This window comes from Macaca fascicularis, chromosome X, assembly GCF_037993035.2.
Source record: "Macaca fascicularis isolate 582-1 chromosome X, T2T-MFA8v1.1".
Classification (NCBI taxonomy): Eukaryota; Metazoa; Chordata; class Mammalia; order Primates; family Cercopithecidae; genus Macaca; species Macaca fascicularis.
In genome coordinates this window covers 135,896,976-135,923,682 of record NC_088395.1, presented here as the reverse complement: position 1 = coordinate 135,923,682, position 26,707 = coordinate 135,896,976, and the positions used below count along the sequence as shown (strand labels likewise).

Genomic DNA, 26,707 nt, shown 5'->3' with positions numbered 1-26,707 from the left:
CGGGCATTGTCCGGGGAGCGGTTGTGGGTTGTCAGAGAGGCTGCGCAGCCTTTGTTGTGGGGCCACCTCAGGGTTCCCTCTCGCGCTCTGGCTGGGGCTGCAGAGTGCGTGCCTGGAGGGGGGCGGTGCGGGAGGCTCGCTCCCTCTCCCTCTTCCTGCCCCCCCTCTAGCCCTCCCGATGACCACATGACCAAGTGGGCTCGCGGCCAAGCCACAAGCTACAAAATGCAGCCCCTGGAGTGAGCGGGGAGCATTCTCGCTGGCAGCCGGGGTCAGGGGCAGTTGCAGCCGCGGCTGAGCAACCAGCTGCTAGGAAAGAGCTCGCCGCTGCCGCTCCCGGAGCCGCCGAGGCCAGCTTCGCGGCGCTGCCCCGCGGCGGGAGAGGAGGTTGCAGAAGAGCGGAGGCGGCCAGCGGGAGCGGCGGGGCTCAGCGCGCACACTCAGCGGCCAGGGAGCCTCCCGAGCTCCGCGCCCGCACGCGCCAGCCGCGGCTTGCGCCTTTCTTGGCCTCCTGGCGCCCGACCTCTCCTCCCCCGCGCCGGCTCGCCGGGGCCGCGGCGGCCCGAGGAGCAGCATGAATCTGCGGCTCTGCGTGCAGGCGCTCCTGCTGCTCTGGCTCTCCTTGACCGCGGTGTGTGGAGGTGAGTGCGCGCCCTCCCGCTCGCCCGGGCTGCAGCCGGCGCGCTCCTTTCCCTCCGCCCTCCTCGCACTCTCCCCGCCTCCCGGGGAGCCCGGCGCGAGCCGTGCAGTAGCAGCCACGCGCCGGCCAGCGCCAGGCAGCAGATTGACAGGGCGCCCCGGGCCATGGGGCGGCTGGCCGCAAGAACCGCTTCTTCTGCGGGGCTCAACTTGGCCTCTGGCATCATCTGCCCGTCACCTTGACCCTCCTAACTGTCGCTCGCAGTCCCAGGAGCGCAGGACCACAGGTGTGCGCCGCGTGCCCCATGCCCTGCACCCCGCGTGGTGAGGGTGGAGGCCGGGGACATGCCCGCTCCCTCGTGGATCGATGGAAGGAACTGACCAGAGTCGGGTGGGCTGGGCTCCCATGTTGAACGTCTTCTGGTCCCTGAAGGCTGGGAGCCTCCCGCCGGTCCAGGGGCGCGGGAAACCGGGGATGATGTGCCAACATGCAGACGTGACACTTGTTGCATAGGCAGGAGTGCGCGGAGGGGGTGGCGGCATGGAGCCCAGCTGTTGCTCCTTTTGGCCTGCATGTGTGAGCAGAGGCAGCCTCCCTAAGGCAGGGCCGGGCCCAGCCGGGCTGGGCTGGTCTTCTCCTCCCTAACCCCAAGGTCCTGGCTGGCCTCCTCCCCTGCACAGGATGCCCTCCCCATTGCCTCCATCCCACCCCCAGATACTTGGTTCTCTTACATCCTGGCTCCAGCCTTTCTTTCTGTCCCAGGCATGGGCATGCTTCACCTTAGTCTCCCTGTCGCTAAGCACCAAAGGAGGAAGCACAGCACCTGACCCAACCCCTCCCTGCAGCTCAGGAAAGGGGAGTCCTTTTGCCCTCACCTGCCAATACTTGGCACTAGTGCCCACGTCCGCCCCTAGCCTGGTCCCCACCCACGCCCCAGCAGCCCCATCCCGGGCTGCCTGTCCTCTGCGTGTCAATGTCTCCTGGGGCTGCCAGCTCCCACCTCCAGCTGCCACAGTCCTATGATCTGGCTGTCATTGCTGCCTGCCTGGCACCACACAAGGGGAAGGCCAAGACCAGGTGGACTAACGCCAGGACCATGGCTGGAGTCACAGGGAGGTGGGAGCAGAAAGAAGGAGAAGGCAGAGCAACGAGTTTCCTAGGGCAAGGGCACAGGGTCCTACGTGGTTCCAAACCCTCCAGAACAGGAGGGTGGCATGCAGCCCAGGAGCCTCCGAGGGGTCCAGCCAGCTCTGCCTGCCTCTCATCGCAGGCCACCTCCTTTCTCTGCTCTTGCTTTTTGGCCCTGTTGTGGCCCTGGGAATACTGCCTGACTTCTCAGAAAGGCGTGGTGGTTGGGGCTGGCACCTCCTGCCTCCAGGTAGCTGGCCAGTGATCTCTCTCTTCAAGACCTGAGCATGAAGTCAGCCACCACGACAGTAAGAAGTGGGCAGGTTTTTTCCATAGAAACTCCTATCAGGCAGGTAACAGAGGGAGCAAAAGATACTAATGTAAGATACAAATGTAAGATACAAATGATACACCATACCAGCCTGTCCTCAGGGAGCCTACCATCTGGTGTCATTAACAAGGCATGATACTTGTACAATACCACCACAGGCAAATAGTCCAGCGTGGTGCCTTCAGGGAAGAAAAAGACTGGGTGCAGAGAGAGTGTTCCAGAGGAAGGTGGGGCTTCTGGATCTGCACACTTGGTGCTCCCCACACAGGCTGTGGGGAGACTCCTAGCCAATAGACAACCATTCAGACCCTCCTGGGGCCCAGTCATTGGGACAGTACTAGCAAAGGGGAGACAGCTGGTTTCAAGGGAAGGGAAGTTGGCCAGGATGCCTGAACACGGTGTGGCTGGTCCAGAGCCTGCCACTTCGTGCTTTAATACCCCCGTCTTCATTAGGTAATCTGTCTACTCTGATTTGGGTAAATTCGTTGCCCTCACATTTTGCTCAAGCCTCATGTTGGAAACTTTCAGGGCTCTCACTGACTTCTCTACTCCCTGACTTCTCCTGGAGCCAAGAAGGGGCACGTCCCTGGAGGTGGCCACCAGCCAAGGGTCCAGGTACACATGTCCTGCTCCTGCTGGCTCCTGTCCTGGGTTAGAAGTAGGAATCCCAGAACCACTTTGTCCTTGGCCCAGACTGACATGCTGTCCCCGGCCAGAGTCCCCAGTCAAAGTTCCAGCCTGAAAACCATACTTCCTCCTCTCCACAGTCTGTCCTGACTTGGAATGTCCGCCCCCGACCCCTCATCACCCCGATACCACCGTGTACACTCCTCCACTGCCTCCTGACCTCGGATACACTTTGCTCTTGTGAGTCTGAGAACTCCTGGGCCAGGGCCAAGTGTCCCTCAGTCTCTGAGTACCTCTCTTTTTCCCCTTCTCCTCCCCCTCTGCAGGCCCAGCTCAAAGCCTGCAGTCACAGTGGGAGTGTGAGGAGAGCCTACTGTACCCCTCCTGCTCAGGGAAGGGCATCTCCACTCCATCCCCAGTCCTTAGCACTAAGCACCCGTGTAACCTGAGCCAGGCCTCTCCACGCAAAGAACTAAGGCAAGGGAAGCAGAGGGCCGCCAGACAGAGCATGATGTATCCCAGGGCAGCAAAGCTGGCACTGGAGACAGCACAGGGCCCTGGAGAAGGCGACTAGGATGGGGGGCTGGGCAGACAAAGAGACACATGCAGGACCACAGAGCAGTGGAGGGGCATTGCCAGCGGGGTCCCCAACGGAGGACACATTTGGGCTTTTAAAGTCATCACAAGACAGGCCAGACTGAGAGGAAAAACAGGTGCGTCATTCCTGATGAGGCTGGCATGTTCCTGAAAAGTCGCACGTACCTCTTTGTGCGTTGGCAGGGTTGGAGTTCAGATTGCATGAAAGTCAAATCCTGTCCTCCCCCGACTGCGGTTCTCAGCATAGAGATGCTATAGCTTCATGGCTGATGGCGCTTCAGCAGGCAATGGCTCCAATCTCTCTAGGCTCAAGATTGTTTGGGGGATTGCTCCAGCCTCCTTTTACGTAGCAAATGAGCTAGAAGAAAATATTTAAGTGCATTAGGGCTGGCCTCCATTTCTAAAGGGGAATTCTTTTGTACAGTCAAGACCTCTGCAGTGATGAGAATCAACAACCTCTAATTTGTTCCTTTGGACAGGATAAAGCCAGGGTTTCAGGTGTCAGCTTATCTGATGGTGAGCCAGACTCAGAATCAAAAGTAGGAAACAGGTGGGTGATGGGCTCAGAGTGCGGGAGGAGCCAGCAGAGCTCGGTGATGCTGAGGACAATGAGTCCCCCACCCAATGGGAGGGATGCAAGAGGCCCGGGGCTGGTCTCCAGAGCCTGGCTGGGGGCTCAGTCAGCTCAGAGCGGTTCTCTGCAGACCTAGAGTCTAGACATCTTCCTGGCCAGAGTCAGAACCACCAACCCTGCTCCTCATCCTGACATACGGCCTCTAGCCCTCCCTTTCTGACTGCCACAGACTTACAATCTTGGGTGCTGAGCACATGGAGATGACGCCCTCCCCCTCCTGGCACGGTGCTTCTCTTCTCCATGTCTGCCACCACCCTGAGCTACAATGGCCTGCGCCACTGCCCCATCCCTTCTGCACCCCCAGCAGTTCAAGGTGCAGAGGTGAGAGCCAAGAGTTGACTTGGTTCACTTCACAAGGCCCCTAGGTCCTTCCCCTGCGTTATCAGCATCATTCAGATCCATCCTCAGTGATCATGGTGAGCCTTGTGGGGACCCCAGAACTCAAGGCAGAGGCTGAAGCAGCTGTGGTGGGGAGCTTAGTGAAGGTCTTTCCCTCCTCCCCCTCTCCAGCCCCAGCCCCCTCACAGATGGCGCCAAGAGGGTAGCTCTGTGATAGTCAGACAGAAGCAGCCCACTTGTTCCATCCATACTTACTGCTCCAAAGTGCTAAGATAATTTTTCTTTTAATTCTCATAGGTTATGAATTTAAGGAACAAGTTGGCATGGAATTGTGGCTAGCTAACCAAATGACCCAACTCAACAGCGGGGTCCTCATGGACCTGGCGATTTTTCTTGGGGAAAGAGGGAAGGAGGGTGCAGGCTTGGAGAATATGTGTTTATGTATGTATTTGTGGAGGGGGTGGGTATGTCTGGGTGTGAGTGGGGAGAACTGCAGGCCCAGAAGCCCTGGGGGAAGAGAGCCCTAAGGCCAAACCCGCCCACTTTTGGCCCAAGAGGAGCCTAAACACTTGGAAATTGTGTGCAAGTGGAGGAGGACTCACAAGAGCCAAGGAGCCAAGGAAGGAACAGTGTGGGGATGTTGGAGGCAGAGGCAGAGGGGAAGGGGGAACTGCCAGCGGTATCACTGGGGTGTGAGCATCCAATGGGAGGCTCTGTGGAAACTGTGAGCAAGTGGTGGGAATTCCTGGGTAGATGGCAATGGGGCTCGAGGGACAGGAATCTAGATGCAGGCAAATCAGATGGTGTGCAGGGGGAGAGAGACTGTTACTCATTATCTCTGGCCTCAGATGCTGTATCTGCACAGGCCCGTACTGGGCATTGCACAAGTACCCTGCCTGGCTGCCTCTTCCCCGGCACCATTTCATCTCCGCACACAGCCTGCTGTCACCAACCAGGCTTGTTTTGGGGGTAGCAGCTCAGCTTCCCTGCATGGACTGTAGGCTTCATGAGAGTCGGCCTGCATGACTTTTCCCTTACTGCACCCAAGGATACCCTGCCCCACTTGGATTCCATTGTCAGGGCTCAGTCTGGTGTCAGGAAGCTTCTACTCTAAGCCTCCTGACAGATGTGGACAGATGTAAAGAGGAGCCCCAGAGTGCAGAATAGAAGCCAGTTGAGATTGAAATGGAAGGAATTTACATGAGACACAGGATGCAGGGTGTGATCCAGGAATTTCAGGAGGTAGGGCATTGATGGGGAGGTACCAACTTGCAGCAGCGCACCCTGCTCCTGGTGCACGGACATGCTGCTGAAGGTGACCATTCTCTCATTTATTCATTTTCAAATATTCGTGCAGTATTTATTGGTCTCTAAATCTGGTCTCAGGTTTCTAAATCTGGTGACAGTATGAGGCAGGCTGAGTCGGAGACCCCTCCCTCTTAACCTGCCTAGCCCAGCCCCATCCACTGGGAGGACTTGGTGCCCTAGAGAGGCCTAACCACCAATGAGACACCCAGGGGCGAGATATGAGCTCCCTAGTACTCAAAAGTGGGTCATCCTGCATATCAAAGGATGTAGGAGTAAAATGACGTGATGTTCGGGATTTGCTTTAAAATACTGCAGTCAAGGAAAATAGAAAAGGGATAACTAAAGCATATGTGACTCCATCTGGATAAGTGTTGAATCCGGGTGATGGGTACATGGTGGTGGGAGGGTCATTGTAATGTCATATGTCTAAAATGTTTGAAGTGTACCAGTCGCAGGGGTGCCATGGTGATTACTGCCTCCTGCCACCCAGCCAAGTACAGGCATGATGCCCCAAAGTGCACACCCCCCAATGATGTTCCAAAGAACCCACTTGTGCCTGTCGGCAACATGATATAACTGTCAAAAGGACAGAAAATCAGCTGCATCAATGGCAAGATGTGAGTAGTAGGTTCCGTTTGTGCCAGGACAGTGCAGAAATGGCATATTTTCCCTCAATATGAACAAGAGAAACAAAGAAAATCTATGAGAAGTGCCGCCACATGGAGAGACCACCCCTCCCGTGGGCCTGTGGTCTGCGGCCCCTGCTCATTTCCAACAACCTTCCTCACTAACAGGCTTTCTCCTTCCTGCAGGGCCCCTGATGCAGCTTCCCTATGGGAATGGGCTGGAAGAGGGCAATGTCCGCCACCTGGTGCAGCCCAGAGGGTCGAGGAACGGGCCAGGGCCCTGGCAGGGAGGTCGAAGGAAATTCCGCCGCCAGCGGCCCCGCCTCTCCCATAAGGGACCCATGCCTTTCTGAAGCAGGTACTTGAGCCTCTGCTCAGTGGACAGCGCTAAAGCGGAGGGAGAGGGACAGCCTAGAAGCCGGGTGACCCTGCAGCTCAGCACTGGCCAGACACATCCATCAAGCAGTCCTGGCGCCACACGCACAGGGACTTAGAGTTGGCAAGACAGCTTATGGGGCAGCTGTCTAGCGCCTTTATTTTACAGACGATCTCCTCGTCTGAGGCCCAGAGAGGGGCTTGACACTTGGGGCCAGTCTTCCTTCCACCCTGCTGCCTGGGGTTGGGGAGGCTGGCCTGCTTAGAGATTTCTAGACATTCTGGTGGACCTTAATGGCTGGGGAGGGGTGCCCAGGGCAAACCTACAGATGTCCAGTGTAGATTGTCACCAGAGTTGGGGAAGGAGGCAGAGAACTCTAGGGGCTCTCAGGCAGAGAACAAGAGGACAGCTGTGGCTGTGGTTGCCTGGAGCTGTGAGAAGGAGGGAAGAACCAAGGCGGCAGCAGAGAGAGGAGAGCTGAATTCTGTCCCTCACTTGGTCTGCTGGCTGTCCCACTGCAATGGGGACAGGCAGGCACCAACTCAGGGGCCTTGGGCTTGAGGTTTGGGCTGAGTGGAGTTGGGGGAAGAGAGAGAAAGGGGTCTCCTCTCCTTTCCTGGGGAGTTCCTTTAGTCTAGGATATGTCCATGACTTCTCTGTTGTCATTTTTGTCTCCTTAGGACTGAAGGGGCCCCCAAGTGCCCACCCCCTGTGGTTCTGTCTCCTCCATAGATTGGTCTGCTTCTCTGGAGGCCTCACGTCCATTCAGCTCTCACCTCACACCTGCTGTAGCCACCGATGGGCCTGGCTCTTCTCACCTGCCTGCTTCCCCCAGTGGCGTGTTTCTGGCTGTAGTTTGGATGATTCCCGTTCTCTCACAAGGATCCGTCCAGTCCATCTTCCTGGCCCCTCCCTGGACTGACTTTGGAGACCCAGCCCCGGAAAGCCTCCCTTCTTCTCCAGGTCCCCACTGCTCTAGTCCCTGCCTGTCTCATCTAACACCCCAACCCTTCACTTGGGCCTTCCTTCCTCATGTCTGCCCTGGGCCCGGGGTGGAAATGCTCCCTTCTGCGGGCTCCAGCAGATCCCTTGTTTTCCTGTCAGTTGGACCCCTCACCTGGCCTCCAGGGAGGAATGCAGAGAAAAGCAAGGGGAGACTCTAGTTAAGAGGTGCTGGCTGCGGGGATCCAGACAGGGAACACTGGGGGCACAGAAGTGTGGCGGGGGGAGCTCTGGTGAAGTGGGTGGAGCATCGGTGTTTACTCAGTTAAGGAAGAGGTAAAGGAGAGGGGCCTATGAAGTCCTTTGTCACTTCTCTTGCCTTACTGTGCCTCCCAATACTCCCTTCTTCCTGCCCCCACACCCCATCCCCAGCTAGCCCAAACTCTAAGTCAGGAGGGGAGGGTGCTGGGTCTGACATGGCTCTATACCCTCCCAGGAGTAAAAGCCAAGCAAGAGGTTGTTTTTGCCAAGAATCACAGAATATTAGAACTGAAAGGACCCTTGGAGATCCACTTAGCCTTCTTAGGCAAACGCCTGCAAAAATAGAAGCCTGGAGAGGGGAGTGACCTGCTCGGAGTCATTGCAGAGCCGGAATGGGGACCAGGTCTCCCATCTCCTACTTTATGATGTTCTCTTCCCTCTTGATGATGTCTTTTCAAAGCAAATGAAGTGCCTTTTCCCGAGGCTGGGGCTGGGGGTGGCTGGGAGGGGAAGAGAAGGGAGAGGCAAGCTGGCTGTGAACTATCCTGTTGTAGGGCCGGAGCTGCTCCCACCTCCCTGACTTACCCCTGCTGCACCATTCCCCCAGCTGGGCTGGAAGGTTCCATAACTGGTCAGCTGCCCCCATTCTGGCAGCATTCCCAGACCCGGGGTACTGTCATAGGGGCAGCTCAGGAACTGAGACTACCGTTCAACGCCAGTGGTGCTGGTTTTCAGGAGCATGAGGTAGCCTTCAATCCTTGGACTCCATGGCCTTCCCCTTCGTGCTGACTGGACCTTCCTTCCAGGGCTTTTCCTTTGGGGGAGGTGGAGAGGGGAGAAGAAGGAAGGGAAGGGCAGAAGGAAGGAGGGACAGGAGGAAGAAAAGAAAGCAAAGGAAGGGAAGGAAGGAAAGAAGGATGGGAGGAAGTGCAGCAGGAATAGCACCCTCTCCCCGGGAGGCCCCAGCTTCCGTGAGGGGCCATCACCAGCCATTCCTTGGAGGGAGCTTTCTCACCTATTGCTTGAGCAGGCTTCCCAGGAGGGAGAAAGGGAAGACAAGAGCCTGATGCCCAACTTTGTGTGTGTGGGGACGGGGGAGTCAGGGCCCCCCAAGTCCCACAATAACCCCAATGTTTGCCTATCCGCCCCCCCACAAGCCTTCCTTTACCTCTGCTGCTGCTAATGCTGCTGCTGCTTAAAGGCTCATGCTTGGAGTGGGGACTGGTCGATGCCCAGAAAGTCTCTTCTGCCACTGACGCCCCCATCAGGGATTGGGCCTTCTTTCCCCGCTTCCTTTCTGTATCTCCTGCCTCATCGGCCTGCCATGACCTGCAGCCAAGCCCAGCCCCGTGGGGAAGGGGAGAAAGTGGGGAACGGCTGAGAAAGCTGGGAGATAGGGAACAGAGGAGGGTAGTGGGTGGGCTGGGGGGGCTGCCTTATTTAAAGTGGTTGTTTATGATTCTTATACTAATTTATGCAAAGATATTAAGGCCCTGTTCATTAAAAAATTGTTCCCTTCCCCTGTGTTCAATGTGTTTGTAAAGATTGTTCTGTGTAAATATGTCTTTAAAATAAACAGTTAAAAGCTGACAGTTCGCCCTTACTCTTGGAGGTCATGTTCAGGAGGGGCGTTCCTTTCCCCTGGGGGCCATGATTGTCCCCATGCCCACATATTGCACGTGCAGGGAGGTAAGTGCCTGCATCCCAAATCGGTTCTAGGTCAACTGGCCTCAAACCGATTTGCCACGAGCTCACAAAATGAATCCCTATGCTTAATGACCAGGTCACATAAAATCCAGCCCTTACAGGTTTTCTGGCATCTGTTTGGGTGTCCTCATTTTTTTGGCAGTGTCATTTAAAGAATTTTCCAAAAGCAATTTATTTAAGAACATGCTGATTAAATGCAGGATCGCTACTAAAAATTGTTTTGTATCCTTGGTGGGTGTCTTCTGCTATTTTATCTACTTTTGAACACTTTCAGGACTTTTTAGCCAGTTTGCCTTTCTTGAAAAATGTTATGTTTTCAGTAATAAATACATTTGATAATGACTGTTTGTATCATTTTATGTTTCACAAAGTGGAGTTGCTTGATAAATGAGATAGCCTGAATAATAAAATGCAAAGAGTTGAATATAATTCTGCCCCATCTGTCTCACTTCATGCTTGTTGTCAAAATGCCAATATCTTGCATAACAGAAGGGAACATTGGGTACATGCTAATTTGGTTAATAAACCCATTAGGTGCACACATGCATACACATTACAAAGCAAAACTCAGTGAGAAGCAGAGAGGAGGGATCGAAATGGGTTCATTTGATAAATCTCATGGGAAATCCTATAGATTTGACAAATATTTAGTGCTAGAAATATACAATTTTAAAGAAAGGGTCTTCACACAAACTCCCTAAAAAGTCATAAAAATGTTCAATAGGAGAGAAAATAGAAAAAGTCACCCCCAAGCATACAAAACAATCTCATTATTGACAAAATGCTGCAAGTTGTGATAGTGATTTAAAAATGCAGTGTTACAGCTGGGTGCAGTGGCTCACACCTGTAATCCCAGCACTTTGGGAGGCCGAGGCGGGCAGATCACTTGAGGTTAGGAGTTTGAGACCAGCCTGGCCAACATGTGAAACTCCGTCTCTACTAAAAATACAAAGATTAGCTGGGTATGGTGGCGGGCGCCTGTAATCCCAGCTACTCGGGAGGCTGAGGCCAGAGAATCGCTTAAACTCAGGAGGCAGAGGTTGCAGTGAGCTGAGATCACGCCACTGTACTCCAGCCTGGGTGACAGAGCCAGACTCCATCTGAAAAAAAAAAAAAAAATCATGTTACGTTGGAAGTGCCTCTTGGGAAAACTGGTGCAAAATGCCTTATTTAAAAATTACTAGTTTGACTTTTAGGCAAACAGGTCATCAGAGGAACTGGTTTTAGGCAGAGGTTTCAGGTGGACTGACTTTATGCTGATTAGTCTGTAACCTCCCTAATCATCCCCAAAGTTCTAAATTCACGTGAAAGCAAGGAGAAGCGGGTGGAGCATGGGGCAGGACAACTTAATACCGACCCATAAGTGTACAGTGAATTAGATAAGTGAATCTAGAATCTGGTCTTCAAATTCCACAAGGCAAACTCTTTCTACAGTACTACAGAAGGTCCCCTAACTAGAAAGAAGAATTAGATACAAAACGTGTTTGATATTCTTTTTTTTTTTTCCCCAAGACAGAGTCTCGCTCTGTCTCCCAGGCTGGAGTGAAGCCAGTGGCGTGATCTCGGCTCACTGCAACCTCCACCTCCCGGGTTCCAAGGATTCTCCTGCCTCACCCTCCCAAGTAGCTGGGATTACACGCACCCGCCACCACGCCTGGCTAATTTTTTGTATATTTATTTATTTATTTATTCATTTATTTATTTATTTATTATTTTTTAGTAGAGACAGGTTAGCCAGGCTAGTCTTGAATTCCTGACCTCAAGTAATCCGCCTGCCTTGGCTTCCCAAAGTGCTGGGATTACAAGCATGAATCACCACGCCCAGCTGTGTTTGATATTCTTAGTAAATACAATACGAATTCGTAGTACAAGATGGCACGCTATGGACTGGTGGGATCAGGGAAAGCTAATAAAAGTGTGATAAAAACAGGCCCTAGAAGGCACAATAGCATTTGGTTAAGATGGCGAAAGGATGATGGGCAGTGACGGCGGGGACAAGGAAGGGGGAGCAGCCACCAGGGTCCATGGAACATATGTAGTCCACTGGATACTACTGGGTGGATGCAAGTGTGACCTCCTTGGGGCAGGGGATAAGGAAAATAAAATTGGTGGCTTCTGTAAAGATAATTAGACCTCAAACCAAAAGAAGGCTGGACATATGATATGCGTTGCTACTACCCTTTGGAGATATCTTGACCAAATAAATACAACAGAAGCAGAGTAGGGCATTGTTTTTCAAAATGCAGAGCTTAGGAAAAGAAATAGGAGTTCACTTAACTGATTGTTGCTGGACTGGAGGTCCTGAGCTGAGAGGTTGACGAGTGGGGGCAGAGAACCTGAAAACCAACACTCTTTCAAATCCATCCGGAATTAGGCAGCCTCTGAAATGACAGAGATTAGGGAGGCAAACAGACTCAGACCACACACAGCTTTTCAGGACCCCAGGTGTGGTGTAAAATGAGCCATAACTGCTTAGAAATCTAACATTTCAGACTCTCCCGTAGGCCTGGCTGGCTCGGTACCCCTTGTAGGGGCTGGGCTCCTCTGCATTTAGGGAACCATGAGGACTGGCCTGAGCAGCCATTCTGAGGTCCTTACAGAATTCAATTCTCCAAGCCTAAAGGTTATTCAACTGAAATGTCTCAATCCAAAGTTTCTTTCTGACCAGAGTGTGCCTGTGCCAGCTAACTGCCAGAGGAGATGGCAGAGATTTACTCAATGTCTTCCTCTCCCAGCTTGAGAAGGGCCGCTGACTTAGCCAGCATTTCTCGGTAACTCTCCAAAGGAAGGCTTCTTCTCTAGGACTCCTTTGAAAATCCAGCTTTTCCTATGTACTGGCCAGTGCTCAGAGAAGGAGCCCAGCAAGGGACACCCCTTGCCGCTGTCTTGGACTTCAGCCAAAAGTCCAAGTCGCATCCAGGACACTTCCTTGAATGTTTCAAATCAGCTGCCAACAGACTTTTTCTGTAAAGAGCCAGATAGTTTTCTTGACTTTTTGAGCCATATGGTCTCTATCCCAACTCAAACCTCTTTGAGTTTGATGCTGCTGCCTACTTTTTAGCACTGTGGTCGGAATTGACTGTGATGACGCAGGTAAAGTTTCTGGCATGTGCAGAAGCAGCCATACACAATATATACACCAGTGGACATGACTGTGTTAAAAAAAAAAAAAACTTTATAAAAGCAGGTGGCAGGGCATAGTTTGCCCAGCTCTGTCTCAAATGAAGCATCAGCAAGCCCTTCAACTCAGCCCCTGAGCCCTTGCCTGGAGCACAAGGGGAAGACTTACATTCTGCAGCAAAGTGTAGAATTAAGTGATTTAATACACTGGTTATGAGATGGCCTCTGATAATAATCATACTGACAGAGTGATTCCAGTGGAAGGAGGAGTCTGGAGTCAGATAAGGTTCAAATCCTGGCACCGCCATTTACTCACCTGTGTGACCTTGCAGCAAGGGTCTTGATCTGGATGAGCCCATGTTTCTGCTTTGGGCAGGATGCTGCTGCCCACTTTATAGCACTGTGGTCAGGATTGACTGTGATGATGCAGGGAAAGTGTTTGGCACAGTGCCTGGCCCATGTTACGAGCTCACTAAGTGGGAGCTATTATTATCTCTGCTAAGCCTCATTCTAGCCCTGAGAACTGGACAGGGCAGCCATCATTATCTCCAATTTATAGATGAAAAATCAGGCTCATGGAGGTGAGGTCACTTGTTCAAATTCACAGAGCCACTCATGGGTGAGTAGAGCCTCAAACCTGGGTCTGTCCCCGGCTCAGGTCAGCTGCTGCTATGGTTTGAATGAACTCTTCAAATTCATATTTTGGAAACTTAATCCCTAAATTCATATGTTGATGGTATTTGGAGGTGGGGCCTTTGGTAGGTAATTAAAATTAAATAAAGTCATCAGGATTGTGCCCCTATGATGGAACTGGGGGCTTTATAAGAAGAGGAAGAGAGACCTGAGCTGGCACACTCTTGCCCTCTTGCCATGTGATGCCATTTTACCATGTTATGATTTGCAAAAAGGCCCTCACCAGATGCCAGTGCCACGCTCTTGGCCTTCCCAGCCTCCAGAGCTGTGAGCTAAATAAAGTTTTTTTCTTTGTAAGTTACCCAGTCTGTGGCTACAGAAAACAAACTATGACAGCTTCCTTGCTCCTGCTCAGGGTCCTCTTTCCCACCATGAGTGTGCCTCAGCCACTGGAATTTTCTAGTCTCCCAGATAACCTACAGGGCCTCCCCAGGGACAGATTTGGTCCTCGGCATTTTTCTTTGTAGAAGCTTAGCCTAGGCAGCAGCCCAGGAGGCCTCTCCAAAGGTGTTAAGTGCTCACCATTAACATCTGATCTGTCTGGAACTCTGGAGCCAGGCACCTGTTTCAGGACACCTGCTTGGTGGTTGGGGTTCCTTTCTGCACAAGGCCAGGGGCTCAGAAACCTGGGTTCCAGTCCTGAATCTGCTTCTACCCAGGGCTTTCTGGGTAGCTTTGCAAAGTCTTTCCTTGGCCCTTTCTGGGCCTCAGCCTACTCACCTGCCCAGGACACCTGGGTGGGTAGATGTGAAGCACCTGCTTGTGACTAGGGCTTTGTTGGGGTCCCAGCTAACGGTGGGGGGTGATTCAGGCTGCTCTCCAGAGGCAATTCAGGACCTGACCCAGGGACCTGTAGGGAGGAGCTCTGGGAGAAGAACTGGGCATATGGCAGGAAAATGGGAACCTAAGCCAATGAGGGAGTCCACTGCTGGGTTACGTGGGTTGCACAAGCTTCCCATAACCCCAGTGGCTGCTGGAACCTCCATTCCATACTTCCCCCTTTGCACAAATTAAATGCTTTCTGATCTTCTCTGAGTGTTAAAAAATTGGCACACTGCTGCAGAGCTAGCCAGGTGGTGTGAAACTTGGGGTTCTGAGCTCTGGATCCTAACCCCAGCTTGGCCAGTAACTGGCTGTGCGACTCCAGGCAGGTCTGTTCATCTATTAGGGGTCCTGGTTCTCCCTCATCTATTTTCATAGGATGACAATCTCTGCTTTCCCTACCTTAAACACACAGAATCATAGAAGGGCAGAGCTGACTTGAGTCTGACAGATCATTCAGTACCCTAAGCCCTGTTATTTTTACAAATGAAGAAAGTGGGACTCAGAAAGGGTAAGTGAACTCTTAAAAGAACATAGCTAGATAGTCCTAGGAAGCTCATATAGAGTGCTTCTCATGTGCCAAGCACTGAGGAGCTTCACCTGTCCTGACTTATTCAGTTCCCATCACAATCCCATTTTATAGCTGAGGAAACTGAGGCACTCAGAGGCTAAGCCATTAGTCTAAAGATCTTCTGTGGTATGTGCAAACGAACTGAGAGAAACAAGGTGGCATTGCTTTAAAGGAAGGCAAAGGCACTGCTGAAATGCCAATCATTCCCTCCAGGGCTGCAGTCACCTCTCGTCTGTAGGGGATGGGCTTCGCTTTGGCACCCTCAGTCTCAGGGCAACAGAACTGCTTGTGATTTAGGGGCTGTGGGAGGCCTGCTGGGAAGAGGGTGCCCCTTTTTCCTTCTAGGCAGAGACATCTCTGGCTCCCTCTCCAGCAGCTGTAGGGATAGAGGCTGGTGACTTTGGCATATGTTATGGGGGGTTTCATCCCCCATGTCTCTAGGCTCCTGAACTTTCTGGAAGCCTGGAGTTCCTCCCTCCTTTGGAAATTCCCAACTCCTCAGATGTGAGGGATATGGAAAGATAAGGGAGGATAAACAAAGCAGGGAGAAAAAAGGTCCCAGTGAGGAGTGCAGGGGGATGGAGGAGGGGATCTCACCACACCGCCCCTTCCACCTCCAGCACCGCAGAGATCTTCTGATCTGATTATCCTCTTTCCTCCTTCCCTCTACTCTGGGCTACTCCCCAGCTCAGCTCCACAGCCTGCCCCAGCCCCATTCCCACTCCCAAATTGCCTGTCAAGTTTTAGGTCCCAGGCCTTGTGTAAATTTCAAAAGGAGCTCCCCTTCTCTCAATCTATGCCCAAACTTTTAGAACTCAAGCCTAGAAAGAGCTCTTTGGCCTACCCCTACCCCAAATAATCAGTCTCCCGGACAATCAGCTAAAAAACACCTACCCTTGGCCAGGCACGATGGCTCACACCTGTAATCCCAGCAGTTTGGGAGGCCGAAGTGGGCAGATCATCTGAGGTCAGGAGTTCTAGACTAGCCTGACCAACATGGCAAAAACCCGTCTCTAGTAAAAATACAAAAATTAGCTGGGCATGGTGGTGGGCACCTGTAGTCCCAGCTATTCAGGAGGCTGAGGCGGGTGAATCCCTCGAACCTGGGAGGTGGAGGTTGTGCCACTACACTCCAGCCTGGATGACAGAGCGAGACTCCGTCTCAAACAAACACAACAACAACAACAACAACAACAACAAAAACGCCTAATCTGTGCAGGACACCATGCAAAGGACAGTGGAGGAGGAAGAGTGGAGAAAGACTCGGTCCTCACCTTTCCTCTGGGAGGCGCCACTGAAAGGAGGTGTGTGGTGAGGGTGTGACAGCCCTCACTAGCTGTTGTAGCCACAGTGCCCTCTGTACCTCTCCCCTGCAACCCCAGGGATGTTCCCCTGGCCTTCAGCCTGGGCACTGGCTTCAGCAGGACCTGCAAGGGAGGGAGCTTCATGCCCATCTTTTAGGAAGCAGAAGCAGGGAAAGCCGCAGCCTAAGTCACCCAAACCCCACTTCCGGTGCTCTTCTAGTTTCCCCAGACTTCCCTTCTCAGGTTCTCCACCTTCCTCCAATTCTCTGGGTCCTCCAACTTCTAGCCAAGGCTTGCCTCCCCCCATAAAGCCTCCCTGGATGCTCTCCTAGCCGTGAAGGTCACCTGCAGGTGAGGCTAGAATTGGAAACCAGACTTCTCCCCGCCACCTCCAAAAGCCCTTGTGCTCGCCAACCGTACACTTCCTCGCCAGACTAGGCATGGCCATAGCCACGATGGAGGTGATGATGCTGACAGTGATAACAAGGGAATATAATGATCATACCTTCCAGCACGGGATGCAGAGACTTAAACATCCTGACTCCTCCAAGTTCCAAGCCTGGGTCAGTCACTTCACCTTTCTGGGCCTCAGCTTTAGCTTTTCTAAAATGGAAGTAAGAATCTCCGGCTCCCTCTCGGGCTTCTAGTGACAAGTTTCTGAAGTTAAAATGTTTGGTGCGGTAGAGAGTGCTGTGCGTGTAACAGGGGGAAAAAAACCCACCTTTCTTAGCGGGTGCCATGAAGACCACCCTGTTTGCATGTGAAAGTGCTTTTTGATCTGTAAAGGGGCTATGGGAATTCATTTCTCAGCATTCACTGAATGTTTATTGAGGGCCTACTTTGTACCACATTCCTTATAACCTGGAGAGGGAAACAGATGTTATTCAAAAATCAAAACCGAATGTCTAACCAGGAACTGTGGCAAGGGCCCCGGAGGCGAAAAACAGGCCTCTAGGAAGTTTATCACTGAGTGCACCATCTGGGGTCAGCGAAAGCTTCCTGGAGGTAAAGTGGGAGCTGACACCTCAGGAGTGAGCAGGGGTTAAGCTGGAGAAAGGAGGTCTCAGCAGAGGGAGCACAGGGCTTGTGTCCAAAGCACCAAGGTGGGAGGAAGCAGATGTGGTTTATTGTTAAACCCATTTCACAGACAACGAAGCAGGCAGGCCCTGAGAGAGTCTGTGACTTGCAGAATGAGAGATTTCGCTGAACTCCTGTGTGCTGGCTGATTTCCTCTGTGGCTCTAGGCTGGGCAAGCAGGATGTACTATGGTCACTAAGACATCCTCTTCCGATAACTTGCCCAGACTCTATCAAATTCACCAGCTGAATATGAGGCGTTGAGAATTCCCCACCCACAGGAGTGGCTGGCTACATGCATCTGGGTCAGCTTGATGGCCTGACACTTTGGAAACTTCTTATATGTTTCCCTTTCTTCGCGCTCGGCCTCCCTTTTTCCTCCAAGCCTGCTTATTCTTTGGGGGAAACCCAGTGTATCATGAGAGGCTGCCCCCTGCTGGCTCAGTTCTGGAACTGCAGGGACTTCTTGGGGCTTGCGCCAAGTCTAGGCACAGGCCATTATAAGAAAGTTCCCGAGGTCATCTCCTCTTTCCTGTTCGGCAGGAGGTGTGAGAACGAGCAAAGGCCAAAGTGTGTGTAGAGGAGTGGCTGACTGGTGTTAATCAAAGACGACTTTTTTTAAGGGGGGCAGCTCTAAAATTGCTTCTACTCCAAGATTCTGAGTCTGAACAATTTTGCGGGTGTGCCCCCCTGACTTGAGAGGGTGAGAGGGTGCCTCTACAGGTCATGGGCATACGTGGGCTCCATGCATGTGCTTGTGTGAACACCGAATGGGTATGCATATTTGCTCCGCGCTGTGTAGCATATTATAGTCCGTATGCCTGTTCACTAAGAGAGGGAGAGGAGTTGCCAACCCAGAGGCACCAGGAGTGAAGTCTGCGAGGGCAGAGGGCAGCATCTGGGTCTCCAAGGCCAAGCCAGGCCCCATTTGCATCCTTACAGGACTGTCCTAGGCTGTCTGGCCCTCAAGCTGTCCCAAGGAGCTCTTCCCTCAGTGAACCCCATGTTCCCACCAGTTTTCTCCCTACCAGGTACACCAACCCTGCCCCACCCCCCACAGCTGCTGTGGGAAATCTCATACCTTCTGGTGGCCACAGGCAGATCTGATTCCTGCGTGTGCTCATGGGAGAGGCCTCAAGGAGCAAACCCTCCCTTCACCCTGCCCTTGCCACGGCCCACATCCAGGGCTGCTGTTTTCCTCTATCTGGGCTGGTGCGTCCCTACAGCGTGTTTCTGGCCAGCAAACATTCTAGTCAGGTGGTGTCCAGACCTTGCTGGCTATTAAAGATTTTCACTATTGCCCCTGTCCAATTCCCATTCTCCCAGGTGACATGTGCATTTTAACCTGGAGCTTCATGAGGCCACGAGTTAGGGCGTTACTCTTGTTCTCAGGCAAGGTTTTTTTTTAAACAATCCTTTCTCATTGCTCCTCCAAATGGCATGAAAACACTAGCCCACCTTGCTAGTCTCAGCAAGCAAAAGCCCTTGGTGAGGCCATGAGCCATCCGTTAAATACTTGAGCTATTAGGTTGAAAGCAGAAGTGTCAGATCACAGTTGAATGACCCCCTTGGACTTTGCCCAAAAGGAAAGCTTTCTGAGTGAGCTCAGAGGGATGGGAGCTCTGGAGGCTCCAAGTTCAGCTCCAAGTGAGTGCTCACACGCAGGCCGAGCCTTGTCTTTTGCCCATGGGTGGAGCACACCAGCCACACCCGCAGCATTTCTAGGAAATACCCTCTTCTGCTCCCTGGCTTTGGCCTCAACTCCTCCTTGCAGAAGTGCAGACAGTGGAAAGTTGATTTTCATAGGCTACTGTCATGCTGGGCTCCTCCTCCGCCCAGCCCATGACTTGCCCCTTCCCAACTGCTGTCCTCCCCTTATGGCGCCCCTGGGGATTGTGAGGTGGTGTGACAGAAAGGAAGCTTTCATCCCAGTTGTGCCACTTGGTAGGTGAACCACTCTCCCCCTCTTAGCTTTACTTTCCACTATCTATCTCAAGGGGATGGTAACTGTACCCTTTGCTGTTGTCTTTAGACCCAATTGAGACACTGGATCCAAAAGTACTTGGAAAGGAAAACCATTGCTGGAAGCACACAAGTGGTGAGCTCAAAGCTCTGAGGTGCTACCCTCAGCCAGCTGTCTGGTCGGCACAGAATCTTACCCTTGCCAGAGTCCCTTTCTGATTCTCCGTGTGCAGGAAGATTTGTGACCTATAGTCATATAGAATCCCAAGCTTGGCAGGGACCTTTGTTGGGCCATCAAGGGATAATACAAGCTACCATTTCTTGAGCAATTATATGTTATGTACTGTTCTAAGTGCTTTATATATTATACTCATTCCATCCCCACAACAAGCCCATGAGGTAGAAACTCTTATCATTCCCATTTACAGATGAGGAAATCAAGGCTCAGTATGATTAAGTGAATTGCCCAAAGTCACACAGCTGGTAAACTGAGCCAAGATTTGAAGTCTGCCTGTCTGGCTCCAGAATCTGAGCTCTGAATCACTGTGCTCTGTGGGCTCTACACGGCCCTCACTGGGCAGGATTTTTTGCCTCTGCTTGTACATCTCCAGTGATGGGGAACTCATTACTTCCCAACGTAGCCTATTCTAACTTCACATAGCTGTGGCTGCTGGAAACTTCTAGCATGTCTGGCCAAGCCTTTGGTGATTCAGACCACACAAAGATCTGTTTCCTGAAGGCTTAAGCAGGGGATAGGCGAAAAACAGGAGGCTACAGAAAGCAAGCATTCTCCGTGTACCCCTTGACACACAGAGACCCCCTGATCCCATTCCTTTGGGTATGTCAACTCCTTTTCCTCCAATGGAGGTTGACACAGGAAGTAAGATGGTCCCCTCCACCTCAATATACTTTTCAACTGAAGAGAGTTGGTGAGCCCACCTGTTTGCTCCAGTTAGAGCCCAGGACATACGCAGTGACCACTGTGTTAATGAGTGTGCACTAAATACTGAATGAATGAATGAATGAATGGGCATGTGAATGAAGAACAGGATCATAGCCTCCTTTCCTGCCAGCCTCAGTCTGCTGGAAGAGTTGGTTTTGCACTGTGCTTTGAGATCCTGACAAACAGCATTTCCATGGTAACGAGGCATAGACCTGCCAGTCTGCAGGGCCAAATTCTTTCCTGTCACATGGACTGTGAGCTTGCTCCAGAAAAGATCCTAAACTACCGTCAGTGTAAGCAGAGCAGGTCACTGTCAGCTGGGAGACCCTCAGAGTGGGCACTGTTGGGCAGATCTCCCAGCGCCTGTCTCCTCTGGGAACTTCCCGGACTGATCGACCTTACTGGAGTTTCCATGGTAACAACACTAGGCTAATGGGTTGCCAGGGTGATGGTGTGCTACTGCTAAGATTGCATGGACCGGACCACACAGGGCCACCGAGTTGAAAAGATGCTAATAACACCTTTCTGAGTTTCCATGACAACAACACTCAAGCACCGGGTAGGCTTTGTCCCAAATGCAGATTAGGCCCCCGCCCTCCACACTCTGGGAGAACGCCCTGGGAGGTTGGGCCACTGGAAACTGTCATAACCTCCTAAGGGAAAGAGATGGCCAGGGTCTGTTTCTCCTCCTCAGCCTCTTCTCTGCCCAGGGCCCCTTGCCATACTGTTCCTCAGGGCATCTGGTGGAAGTAGCCTGGTTTTGGGCAGTTGGAACTGTCAGGGAGGAGTTCTGGGACAGAAAGACAGCTCAGGATGGGTGGTGTGGGAGAAAATGGAGCTTTGGGGTACCTTTGGGATCCAGTGCCTCTCTTGGTGTATCTGCTCCCAGGCCAGGGAACTCATGCACTTTGGGGCTGAGGAAGCGGCCAAGGAGCTCTCTTTCCCTATCAAAGCCAAAAGCATGAGGTCAGAGTTTTCAAACATTTTTTTTTTTTATACAGAGTCTCGCTCTCTTGCCCAGGCTGGAGGGCAATGGCATGACCTCAGCTCACTGCAACCTCCACCTCCCAGGTTCAGGTGATTCTCCTGTCTCAGCCTCCTGAGTAGCTGGGATTACAAGTGCCTGCCACCACACCTGGTTAATTATTATTATTATTTTTTGTATTTTTAATAGAGACGGGGTTTTGCCATGTTGGCCAGGCCTGTCTCGAACTCCTGACCTCAGGTGATCCACCTGACTTGGCATCCCAAAGTGTTGGGATTACAGGCATGAGCCACTGTGCCTGACCTCAAACTATTTTTTTAAAGCCTTGGCACATATAAATTCCATCAAAGTAGGCTCAGGGGCCCAGAGCCCCACCCATTCAGTCTCATCCCTCTCCCTACCACAGAGTCCCCTGAGGCACCCAAGCTTCTGTGGAACACTATTTGAAAAACCTCTGGTCTAGGCCACTCCATCTCATAGTCCAGACAGAGACGCTGAGAATCAGAAAGGGCAAGCGCCTTGCCCAAGGCGCCACCGCCAGTCATTAGGACTGCCAGAACTAAAACTCAGGAGTCTCACGTTTGTAGGGTTACTCCCAATCCACTAGGATGTTATTGACCTCTAATTTGGGTTCTCTGACTTCCAGAGGACCACTGGAGCTTCTGCCCTTCTACCTATTCACGGAGCTGGGGAGGAGAGAAGGTTCTGTTGTGGGGGCAGACACAAATGTTTAGAACAAACCTTCCAGATGTGACATTTTAAAGCACCTACTAAGTGCTAGCCATTATGGTAGGATATGTTTTTCTATGCTGGGTGTCTTTTTTTTTTTTTTTTTTTTTTTGAGACAAAGTCTCACTCTGTTGCCCAGGCTGGGGTGCAATGGCATGATCTCGCTCCAACCTCCACCTCCTATATTCAAGAGATTCTCTTGCGTGCCACCACGCCTGGCTAATTTTTGTATTTTTAGTAGAGATGGGGATTCACCATGTTGCCCAGGCTGGTCTGGAACTCTTGACCTCAGGTAATCTGCCCACCTCAGCTTCCCAATGTGCTGGGATTATAGGCGTGAGCCACAGCGCCTGGCCCTGGTTGTCATCTTATCTCTTCTTTATAACAAGTTATTGAGACAGGCATGGGTATCTTCAACAGACGAGAAAACAAAAGCTCAAGGGGAGTGAACTGAAGCTTGGGTGTATTAAACATTGAGCATATCTTTAGCAGGGATGTCTCCTTACTGGCTCCAGGAGGGACCACTGGGATGAAGGCTGACCCATGGCCTATCTCCGGTGACACTGGGCTGAGGCAAGTGGATGCATTCAAAGCATTAGAGACACCTTACTGCCTGCTGCACCCCCATCCCCTCACTAAGTCTGCCCCGTCAGGGATGACTGTAGGGTAACTCCAGTCTCCAAGGCCAGGCATGTGTTATTTATTCACAACATGGCACAGCTGCTGGCCACAACAGACAGAACATCTTGTGGGTTGGGTTGGGGGTGGGGGGGCAGTGGTTCCTAGTTGCCATGGAAACTTGAGGAGGTGTCAGGAACACCACATCATGTAAACATTCCATAATTATTCATTTGGACTGGGGCGGCAGCAGGCAGTCACTTCCCCGATTACTAAACGCTTGGCCTTGCTGGGCCACAACCAAGGCTGGTGGGCCTGGTGGGTGTGGTTCCTCCTTTGGCTGTCCAGGAACCGCCCAAGCATGTGGGCTGCTGCCAGTGGCTTTCCTGGGACTTCACTGGGGCTCATTGAGCGCTGAACTTTCTCCAGTCGCACCCCTCCATCTGGACATCCTTCTCCTGTCTTAGTCTGTTTGTGCTGCTGTAACAACATACCTGAGACTAAGTCACTTATAACTGGAAATCTCTTTCTTACAGTTCTGCAGGCTGGGAAGTCCAAGATCAAGCTGCTTTCAGGTTCAGTTGTCTGTGGAGGGTGGTTCTCTGCATCCAAGATGGCACCTTGTTGCTGCATCCTCTGGAAGGGAGGGACACTTGCGTCCTCAGGTGGTGGAAAAGACAGAAGAGTAAAAGGGAAGGAGTGCTGTGTCCTCGCATGGCAAAAGAGCAGAAGCCAACAAACCTACTCACTCAAGCCCTTTTATAAGGGCTCTAATCCCATCCATGAATGCTCCACCCTCATGACTCATCTCCGAAAGTGGAGACTTTCATAATACTGTCATATTCGCTGTTACGTTTCAACACATGAATTTTGGGGGACACATTCAGACTGTAGCACCCCCTTTTGAACTCCAGCTCCAGTAGGATAGCCCTTCTGCCTAACCCTGCCTGCCTCATGCCTCTCCTTAGTTCATAACATCCCTCTTTCATCTGAGCTTGTTTGCATTTGCTTGCTTTTGCTGTAGCAAGGATCATGCTGGATTGGGAGTCTGAGCACTGACTCTGGGACCAGCTCTGTGACTCACCCACTGAGTGTTCCTGGGCAAGACCTTTGACCTCTCTGGGCCTCAGTTTCCCTCTCTGTAGTCTGTTTGCTAGTTGCTCTCCCCCTCTAGACCGTGAGCTCTCTAACTGCAGGGATAGGTCTCTGGTCTGTTGCTACAGTCTCAGCCCCCTGTACAAGCACATAGTAGGTGTTTCATAAGTGTTAAATGACCAGAGATAATAATGAGCTGTCCTGTACCCTCCTCCATTCCTATTCAGATTTTTCCACCCTGGTTCAGTCTCCTTAGGGCCCTGCTATCCCTGCAAAGGTCTGAGAAACTCATGGCAAAGCCTTCATTGGGCTAATGGCCCTACCATTCCTAAAAGAGGCCAGGAGGGAGACACCTTAGGCCCCAAGATAGAGGTGGGGTGGAGACCTTGGGGCCTCTGGCAACCCCAACTTGCGCCCTGCTATGCCACCTCCAAGCAAGGGTGGCTGTGAGTGTGTCAGTGAGTGGGCCTTCGATCCGCAGGGGCAGCAGCTCCACTACAAGCTGCCTTGCTCAGTGAAACGTCAGTATAACCTAGTGATTAGAAGCATAGGTATTGAAGTCAGATGGCCTGGGTTCAGATCCCAGCTTTACTTCTTATCAGCTGGGAGATTAAGGGCAAGGCACTGAACTTCTCAGGGCCAGTTTCCTCATCTATAAGATGGAGGCAATGATAGTGCCTGCCTCATAGGGATCATGTGCATTAATGCTGTGTGTGTGTGTGTGTGTGTGTATGTGTGTGCGTGTGTGTGTTTCTGATAATGCTTGGCACCAAGTAAGCAATCAGTAAAAATGAAGGGGGCAGCAAGAGGGGAGCTCTTTATCCCAAGTAAGGGTGGGGCGTCCCTCCCTCTAATCTACCCCCTCCCCCCATTGCCATTACCCCAGTTTCTGGTCAGAGTTGTCCTACTTTCCCATGGGAAAAAAGCCCAGCTGGCTATTCTAGTGTCACTGATCTGGACCCAGCAGGACCCAGACCAGGGCAGAGTTTTCTGTTCTTGTGGCCTAGTCCTTCCCAGCTCCCCCGCAGCAACAATCAGTTTTATTTATTTATTTATGCCCCATTTGTTGAGCACCTAGTCTATGCCACTCGCACGCTTCAAGTGTTTCTTGGATCGACTCTCTAAACTCTGCTTAGAGGAGCTCCTACCTTAGCTGCTTGACAGTCCCTTTTTCTGTAGCATCGAGTCTCCTCCAAACTATGGCCCTCCCATTCTGCCACTCAGTGGCTCTGTGATTCTGGACCAAATCCCTCCCCATTCTGTACCTCAATTTCTTTAGCTGGTAAATGAGGGTCTGGAAGGTTTCTCTGGGGCCCTGTGTAGCTCAGGTGGCTATAGATGACTGGTTCACTGGCTCCTTGTCCCAGGGTCAGAATGAATTGTGTGTATCCTAGGAGCTCACAAAGGGAAGGGCTTGGAAGTTTGAGCTGCTGGTTTCCTGCCTGCTGGGGCAGACACAGTCCCCAGTCTCAAGGTGCTCCAGGTTTCCTGGGGAAAAACTAAGACCCATGTTGGGAGCAGGGGTGGGGCAGGATTCCTAAAAGGGAGACCTCCATTTCCTCAGTAAGTTTCCAAATGTTACCCAAAATGGGCTGGACTCCAGCTGAAAGGCCTTGCCAAGGCTGGATAAAAGCAGCCGCCCAGCTCTCACTGGGGCCTTCCAGGCCTGGATGGAAACTCTTTCACTGGGCTTGTCAGCTGCTTGGAGAGCCAGCGGGGCTGAGTGGCTGGAAGAGGATATAATGGGGACAGCTCATTCGCAGTGAGAGCCAGGCTCCCAGCCCGCCTGTCTTCCTTGTGGGCCCTTACTTGGCCCACGTGAATGCTCTCCCCAACACTCCCTCACTGGACCTAATTAGAGTCCCACTGACCCGTGGCGTGCATCTTACCACCTCACCATGCAGGGGCTTCCCCACACCACCCTCACAACTTCAACCTTAATTCGGGTTACAGCCTCTTGATTGATAGTCAAGGAATTCTCACTCATTTTCAGCCGTTGTCTGGCCTGCTTGAACTGGAAACTCCCATTCGGTTCCCTGTAGGGTGAGAGAGTTCTTGACCTTACAGACACAAGGGAGAGGATTTGAGCAGAGGAGCAGCACGCTGAATGTGCTGAGGCCTAATGAAAAGCCAGTACTAGACTTGAAACACTTAGACTGGATACCCGAATTCTAGTCCCGGCTTGGCTGCTTATTGCCTATATGACCTAGGGAAAGCCATGTCACCTCTCTGCATCTGTTTCTTCACCTAAAATAGGGACAATGAGATCCTTGTTCTGCTAGCCTCACTGGATTGATATGAGGCTCAAGTAAGCCTGTATAGTCATCCTTTGGTATCCACGGGGGTTTAGTTCCAGGACCCCCGCATATACCAAGATCCATGTATACTCAAGTCCCACAGTCAGCCCTTTGAGACACATACACAAAAGTTACCCCTTCACATACACAGGTTTCACAATATGTGAATATTCTATTTTCAATCTGTGTTTGGTTGAAAAAAGAAATCCATGAATAAGTGAACCAGTGCAGTTCAAACCCATATTGTTCAAGGGTAAACTGTATATGGAAAAGTACTTTTTTACCTACACAGCACTGTGTGTGTTTCTGATAATGCTTGGCACCAAGTAAGCAATCAGTAAAAATGAAGGGGGGAAGCAAGAGGGGGCGTCCCTCCCTCTAATCTACCACCTCCCCCATTGCCATTACCCCAGTTTCTGGTCAGAGTTGTCCTACTCTGGGTAGATGACAAGATGCCCTTCCTCTTCTCCTAGAAGCCTGGCATCCACATTTCCCCTTCCCCTCCGCCATTTGCATTGGCTTCTTCCCCTTGGCCCTCAAATGTGCTCAGAGATCCCCCGTCCAAGTTCTGAGACAAACGGTCTCTACCAGACGTTTTCCATCCTCCTACTCCTGCTCTCTGGCTTTCACTCTATGCCCCTCCTCACTCTTCTTCCTCCTCAATGTCTCTGCAGGCATTTCAACCAATCGATCCTACCCCCACCTCAGTCCTTTGGTTTCCATGCTTGGCAGCTTCTCTGATAGTTCCCAGTGATCCCCCATCCTGGTATTCCTGCCCTTGTCTAATCCCGTCCCCTTGGATGTGGGCTGGGCTAAGTGACTCGATTCTAACAAATAGAATATGGCAAAGATGATGGGCTGCCATTTCCAAGATTAGATTGTGAGACTGACTCCTGCCTTTCTCACACACTCACCATCTCTCACTGGCTTGCTCTGAGGAAGCCAGCTGCCATGTTGTGAACTGCCCTCTGGAGAG

At 51.9% G+C, this 26,707-nt stretch overlaps 1 protein-coding gene and 1 long non-coding RNA gene across 2 annotated transcripts; one reads left to right on the top strand and one right to left on the bottom strand.

Annotated features, from left to right (window-relative positions):
* Nucleotides 1-247: 247 nt before the first annotated feature.
* Nucleotides 248-9,945, top strand: APLN (apelin). Its single transcript, XM_005594539.4, has 3 exons — nt 248-641; nt 6,417-6,588; nt 7,287-9,945. The coding sequence occupies exons 1-2, from the start codon at nt 575-577 to the stop codon at nt 6,581-6,583; spliced, it is 234 nt and encodes a 77-aa protein (XP_005594596.1). The 5' UTR covers nt 248-574; the 3' UTR covers nt 6,584-6,588; nt 7,287-9,945.
* On the bottom strand, nt 9,675-11,933 carry LOC141409383 (uncharacterized). Its single transcript, XR_012429861.1, has 2 exons — nt 11,795-11,933; nt 9,675-10,616 (listed from the first exon to the last, which is right to left on the bottom strand). It is a non-coding gene; the product is annotated as an uncharacterized lncRNA (long non-coding RNA).
* Nucleotides 11,934-26,707: the final 14,774 nt, after the last annotated feature.

Excerpts from the sequence above, each read along its gene's own strand:
- APLN (XM_005594539.4), top strand. The coding sequence starts at position 575 with ATGAATCTGCGGCTCTGCGTGCAGGCGCTCCTGCTGCTCTGGCTCTCC. Across the intron at positions 642-6,416 it reads CTTGACCGCGGTGTGTGGAG|GGCCCCTGATGCAGCTTCCC; the intron begins GTGAGTGCGCGC and ends TCCTTCCTGCAG.